Source organism: Physella acuta, unplaced genomic scaffold (assembly GCF_028476545.2).
Source record: "Physella acuta isolate Inbredline_101_S28 unplaced genomic scaffold, ASM2847654v3 ptg000778l, whole genome shotgun sequence".
In the NCBI taxonomy this organism is placed as follows: Eukaryota; Metazoa; Mollusca; class Gastropoda; family Physidae; genus Physella; species Physella acuta.
In genome coordinates, this window is record NW_026732296.1 from 10,220 (window position 1) to 18,009 (window position 7,790).

Sequence of the window (7,790 nt, forward strand, 5' to 3'; positions counted from 1 at the left end):
TTTAAAATAAATTATATATATATATATATATAAATACATACATTTATATATATATATATATATATATATATATATATATATATATATATATATATATATATATATATAAATACATATATATATATATATATATATATATATATATATATATATATATATATATATATATATATATATATATATATATATATATATATACATATATATATATATATATATATATATATATATATATATATATATATATATATATATATATATATATAAATACATATATATATATATATATATATATATATATATATATATATATATATATATATATATATATATATATATATATATATATATATATATATATAGTTTGATGTAAGGGATTTATCAGTACATGTTACAAAATATCTTTCAGAAGTATGGGATTATATTATTGTTGAAACTTTTAAAAAAAATAACTCTTAGTGGGTAGTTGCAAAATGCTTGGTTTTAAAACCACTACGGTAATGTTCTGATTCTTTCGACTTTTACTCACTCCTCCGGTAGTAAACAAATATGGCTGCTAAAAGATTCGTTGAGCTACTTTTACCTCCTAAGGTAAACACATAAATATTAAATAAAGTGACATTACTATTAATTAAGCTATTTTAGAATTTAAACGGAAAATTAAAACGATGCTAAAATATTAACAATAATTTGATTTATGGTAGAAACGCCTTTTAAATTGTAATATAAAATATAATCTACACTTAAAATTGGACTTTGAACTTTGACCTGGAAAGCTTGTAAATAATAGATAAGCCTAGGCATATACAAAGGGAAATAAATAGTAATTTTAAATTGTGGTTTTATGATTTCCCTTTACCAATGAGAATTGTCTTATTGTTTTTCAATCATGTTTTTGTTCTCTATACTTAAAATTACTTAGCCCCCCTATAAATATTCTTTACAGTATTTTAAATTTTGCCGAAATGAGCTGAGTACAGGCATTTCCCTTCATAACCAACATGCTAGCTACTTTCCTGCAAAAACGACACCATTTCTCCCCCCTGGAACTTTTGACAACAAAATAGCTTTCATCACTGGAGGTGCCACAGGACTGGGTAAGGGCCTGGCCTCACATTTGTCCCAGTTGGGAGCTAAAGTCATTATAGCCAGCAGGTGAATTTTAGTTTTATTATCTACATACTGTATAATTTTACTGTATATAGTGTCTAGTTAATTGTGTCTACCACTTTATTTCAAGTACTAGTATTTTGGCCTACTAGTACTACTGGAACACTTCTGCATTTAAATAATAATAATAAATGAAATAAATAGCTTGAATAATCATTGAAGTTTTTGCAAACAGTAAGTTACCAAGTAATTTATCCTTTTAGTATCACTGTTTATTTAGTAAACTAGTTTAATAAATGAATAAAGATAATATGATATGATAATCAGAGGCGTATACAGGTTTTTGGGTTAGAGGGAGTGGCGAATCAAGAAATAAAGTGCAATAGATATATATATATATATATATATATATATATATATATATATATATATATATATATATATATATATATATATATATATATATATATATATATATAGGCATATATGTATATATATATATATATATATATATATATATATATATATATATATATATATATATATATATATATATATATATATATATATATATATATATATATATATATATATATATAGCAGCTGTATGACATAGCTTCGCCAAGGGGTCATCCATAAATGACATCACGCTTTTTTTTTACAATATTTACCTACCCCCACCCCTCCGTCACACGTCGTCACAAAAAGCCAGACCCCCCCCCCTAAAATGACGTCACACCTCAACCTACAACCCCCCACAAAATTGCAGTTGAATTTTTTTAAAACATCAATATTTTTCCAAAATCTTGTCTAAACTATTACAATTTATTAAAACAGTTATCTAAAACGCGAAATAACGTCTAAAATTCGTTTTCTAACATTGCTTTTTTATAATGCAAAAATGTGACGTCACAACATCAGAACCCCCTCCCCCCTCCCCCTCATCACACATTGTCACAAAATTATGGACCCCCCCCCCCCTCCCCCTGTGAGTGTGACGACATTTATGGATGACCCCTAAGGTGAAAAGTACTTTCAAACTTTATTAAGTAGAAAATAAAACTACAAAACACCATGTAAGCCGACAGCACTAAACAATTAATCACATAAAACAAAACACAACACAAAATATACACACAACACAAACAAAAACAAGAAACAACACTATCTGTTTTGTAGTCCTTGTAAAATAAAAAAACAGTTTGATATAATGTAATATTAATTAAGACAGCAAACCACAGTTGAGGAAATAATCACACTCTTTAAATAGATATGTATAGGTCTACACATTTAATTAATTGTAACTATCAAATTCAACCAGATCAATAATTATTTTACTATTTAATATAACAGGTTATTATTACTATTCATTTTTTACAAGTATTGTCTACAATCAGAATTAAATATATTCCTTTATAAATGCTAAAACATCACAGCATAAAATTAGGTTGTGAAAACAGTTGGTATAAAAGCACGCTTTTAAAACAAATACAAATCTAAATCTTATGTGGATTATTCAGAATATTATTGCAAAATTATTATGCACAGAGTTTTACCTTGAACAAAATCTATGATTCTGATTGTAAAATAATCTAAACTATACAAGTTATTCTATATTTAAAGTTATACTCTTATCCACAGTGTTTTAGCTAAATTTACCAGTATGTGTGTATAGTACATTTTAAGTATATGTTCCTTAAGTAAATCTGCGCATGCCGATCATCTTGACTAATACTAACTTTCTTGAAGTTGTGAAAGAATGTGTTTATTTTTACTGTACATTTATTCAGCCCCCCCCCCCCCCTGCCCATATAGTTACATAGATGCCTTAGGAAAATGTTCTAGATCAGCTAACAGGCAAGGGACCTGCAGTTTCCCTTCCTGCTAGTATTTACATATTGAAGATAAGCAAAATCATATTCTACGGGGCAAACCCAAGTTAACAGGCCTCCCATATAAAAGAGGTATGGCTGAATTTAGCCCTTACAACTCATGCAAAGGCTACAGTTTTGAATTATGATCGATCTGTGGGTGGTTGACGGTCCTTATCCAGCAGTAATAACACAAACAGCAGGTGTTCTGGCACTAAAATGGAAGGACCTTGTGACAAAAAAGTGCATTGCACAAGCCTGGCGCTGGGGTAGGCGCAGATAAGTAAGCCAAGAAGTAGGTTATAGATCTATTTGCCATGAGTTGTTAAAAATGTGACATGTAGGGTACATGATAGTTTTTATTCGTAGTTTCAGTAATGAGTTTGCTATTGTTTTTTGTTTGTTGCGGAACTTGTTTTAAATTTTATTTAATTATTCTCCAAAAAAGGCGCATTATCCTTGAAATTCCCCTGCGTATGCTACTGATGATATCATATTATCTTAAATATTATTGGTGTTTAATTACTTTAATAAAATTTCATGCATGCATTTTTTTTTTTAGAGGACCTCTCCTAGTTTCCTAACTTACCTCACACTTTTTAATAATTTTATCCAAACTATTATTAAATATTGCTGCAAAATAATAAAAAAATGTAAAAATTGTTTTAGAAGTTTAGAAAGATTGAAACTTACATCAGAAGAAATTTCAAAGGCCACTGGAAATGAGGTAATGCATTTTTTTTTATTTAGAGTGGTGTTTGTATATTTAACTAAGTACTTTATTTTTATTAACATTGTATGACTATTAATGTCAGTGCAATGCGGTTCATTAGAAGGTTCACAAAGTGCTTTATCTTACAGTGGCCTAGGCAGGATTTAGTTGTGGGTATTTTTGTTAATAACACGCACACACACACATAGCCCATATATATATATATATATATATATATATATATATAGGTGTGTATAACTTGGCCTTATATTTTTAAGATGATTATCCTGGGTTAAAAAGCTGACTTACATGCTGTCTACGTTACTAAAATTATCTCTTTTATCTAGAAGCAAGGCCTCTTAAGTTTCCATGTTAGACACTTATTCAACAATGAAAAGTAAAAAATATCCACTTATTTATCTTTATTTCATTGCTCCATTCTGTGTTATTTAGGTGGTTGAGTACCAGCTTGATGTGAGGAACCCTGACGAGATAAAGACAGTGTTTGACACGATCGAGTCGACTCATGGGCTGCCAGACATTATTGTCAACAACGCGGCCGGGAATTTTATTGCACCCACAGAGCGCTTGTCTCCAAAAGCTTTCACCACTGTCATCAATATTGTCCTGAATGGAACAGCTTATGTTACCTTAGATGTAGGCAAGAGGCTGATCAAGGCCAAGAAAGGTATGCCTTTAGTCCCGTTTTAGTTTTTGTGTCGTACAAAAAGTATTATTTATGATGTTTATTTATTCAGAAATTGCTAAAATTTAATTTTAATTAGTTGAAGGCAAAAGTTAAATAGTTAAATTAATATAGAGGGATACAGGTAAATTCCTCACTCAATTTTTTTTTTAATCTTGTATTAGCACTACCACATTATTTTATAAGGTGTAGGCCTATACTTGCTTATGATACATTTATATGATGGTAAAAGAATACAGAGAGAATTCTCAAAACAGTTTTTAGATGTTTAAATTTTATTGCGAAAACAAGAAAAGACAGGCTGTTCCATGCCATAGAGAAATAATTTTTAAAAAAAGCTAATTTGAAAATGTGCAGAAAACTCTGGAGGCATGTTTGGGGGCAGCTACTCTTCATCACTGGAGGAAGAGATGGTTCATTTAACCCCTAAGGACCTTTTCTAGAACCTTTTTCTAAACTTACATGTCTCAAGCAGCTGTTTTGGGCTGATTATTGTTGACCATTCTGATATTAGAAGCTATATTAATAAGCTAATGACTACTGGCTTTAAAATTTGCATTAAAAATAGAGTAAAAATTATTGTAAAAAGAAAGAAGAAAAAAATAGGATCATTTAGTTTTATGTTAATTAATTCTAATTAATTTTATTAAACAGACAATTCAATGCATAGGGTGTGAAATTGCCCCGGATCACCTATTCTCAAGTTGAATTTATTACAATTGTTAGTGGCCACTATAAATTTTAGTACTATTGTTTTGTTGTTTTTTTCAAACAAGAACTTCTGGGTCTTGGAGGTTCTGTACACCAGTACTAACTTCAGGCATTGAAACATTTGCTAACTTTAGTTCTGGAAGCAATTTGCCCTGTCCCTGGACCACATCACCTCTTATTTCCATCCCGCCTACTTTGTCTCCTACAGGTGCAGTGTTCCTGGCCGTGTCAGCCGACTACGCTGAGACCGGCTCAGGGTTTGTGGTGCACAGCGCATGCGCTAAGGCAGGGGTTGAAGCCCTGACAAAATCTCTGGCTGCCGAGTGGGCGCGCTATGGTCTGAGGTTCAATGCCATCTCCCCCGGACCTGTCAAGACCAAGGTAACTTTTATCATCAAACATTTTGATTGATGATTGTTGGTTAGTCAAGAGGTAGAGAGCTGGACTGCTAACCAGAAAGTCTCGAGTTCAAATCTGGGTTCAATTCAATAGACTGTCCCTGAGTCCACCCAGCTCTGATGTTTACGTAACTCATATTAGGGAAAGTAAAGGCGGCTGGGCATAGTGCTGACAACACTATCTCTTCATATGTCGAGGTCACAGAAACAAGTAAACTCTATTTCACTTGCCCTATGACCGTCAAGTTTGAATGGGAACTTTACTTTTACTTATGATTACAACAATGGAAAAGTTAAAAACATTTTAATTACTCTTTTATATTAGGGATTGTTTATAAATGACATCATACTCCTGTATATAGAAGGGGGGATGGGTGGAGTTTGGTGACGAGGGAGAGAGGGGTCAGAAAATATTGTGAAATACCTGTACATTTTTACTGGGGTGTCTTGCTTTTTGTGATGATGTGAGGTGGGGTTGGAGTAGGGAAAAATCATCCAAAAAAGCATGACGTCATTGGATGACCCTTTAATAGATCTGTTTTATACATTGCATACAAGCATATTCTTTTAAATATTAAAACTTTGAACTGATTGTTTTTCGAATGAAGGATTTAGTAATTTCTTTTAAATTCAGAGATACACCTGATTGTAAGTGGCTATAAATAATTTTTTCTTCCAGGGTGCATTCAGTCGACTGGACCCATCCGGTCAGTTTATGGACAAGTTGTTGGACAGGATACCAGCTGGTAGAATAGGGGAGGTCGGGGAGTTTGCCAACCTGGCAACATATTTACTCAGTGATTACGCCTCTTGGATTAATGGCCAGGTAAAATAACTAATTTCAAAGTAGAAAATAAAAATGTTTCAAAACTGATGTAATCAATATTTTTGTGTCTTGTACTTCCTGAGATTATAGCAGTGGAGAGCTAGACTGCTAACCCGAGAGTCTCGAGTTTGAATCCGGGTTCAAATCAGTACAACGTCCCTAAGCCCCTCCATCTCTGATGGGTACCTAACTTAGGTTAGAGAAACAAAGGTGGCTGGGAACACTATCCCTTCATAGGCCGTGGTCAATAAATCATGTGTTTTGCGCATGAACGGATTAAGATGATGATGACTTCCTGAGATTAATTTTGACTGTGACATGTATAATTCAAATATGAATTTTCATGATCTGCCATGACAACTATTTAAAAAAATATTGTTCTTTGATTTGATGTGACATACATGTCATGTATTTCATGAGATAGCTTTTTGTGGACTGATTACATCATATGTTACTGTCAATATTTGCTCCACCAGGTGATTCATCTTAATGGTGGAGAGTACCCAGGTGGTGTGGGGGCGTTCAATGGACTTAAAGAAATCACAAATGACCAGTGGGACGTCTTGGAGGGGCTAATCAAGTCCACTAAAGGATCTTAGCTGTTTGTTTTATATTCTTTAACATTTTGTTTCATTGGTTTCATGGAAACCTTCCTGTTACTGTCATTTATATACATCTGTTATTTATTCAAATATAATAAATAATTAAATTGATTGGTGTTCATATTTGAGAATATCATTTTTTAAGAAGGATGTGAGATGTGTAGACATTGTTATATGGAAGTGGTGTTTAAGAACTACTAATACCACCCAGTATTTGTTTACTACACTTTCTTAGAAACTATCCACATTTATTGTGAAAACAACAATTGTAAGATTTTATATCTTATTTATTAAATCCCAGTTATTAAGATTCCCATTACATACAATTTATTTCAGAAATTTGTATTGTAATATCCTTACAAAATCACCGAGATACTAGTATCAATGAATCCAAGTTATTTGATTCAGGAACCACAACCGATAAAATATTAACTCTTGAGAGTTGTTTACATAGTTATCTAACATGCCTATTTGATAGTTGGATCCAGTGGCGTAGGCAGGGGGGGTCATAACCCCCCCCCCCCCCCCATAGACCCCTCGGTATATATAAAAAGTATAACGGGGGGGGTGTAAATCGAAAGTTTGAGGGGGGTGCAAATCGAAAGTTTGAGGGGGGGGGGGGTGCAAATCAAAAGTTTGAGGGGGGGGGGGGGGGGTGCAAATCGAAAGTTTGTCCCCGGGTAAAAATTGGAACCCCCCCCCCCCCCCTTGAGACTATCCTGGCTACGCCACTGGTTGGATCCATGGATGTCATTTTATTTGACCGAAATAAAAAGTCTCTTTTCCCCAAAACATGTTAAGTACCTGTTTTAGCTGTCACTGCTCTAGTAAGATCGAAGTTAAAAATGTTTACC

At 32.6% G+C, this 7,790-nt stretch overlaps 1 protein-coding gene across 1 annotated transcript; it reads left to right on the forward strand.

Annotated features, from left to right (window-relative positions):
- Nucleotides 1-393: 393 nt before the first annotated feature.
- LOC131950783 (2,4-dienoyl-CoA reductase [(3E)-enoyl-CoA-producing], mitochondrial) lies at nt 394-7,032 on the forward strand. Its single transcript, XM_059312967.1, has 7 exons — nt 394-591; nt 947-1,155; nt 3,651-3,708; nt 4,147-4,381; nt 5,319-5,491; nt 6,188-6,334; nt 6,811-7,032. Exons 1-7 carry the CDS (start codon nt 550-552, stop codon nt 6,931-6,933), a joined length of 987 nt encoding a protein of 328 aa, XP_059168950.1. The 5' UTR covers nt 394-549; the 3' UTR covers nt 6,934-7,032.
- The last annotated feature ends 758 nt before the right edge of the window (nt 7,033-7,790 follow it).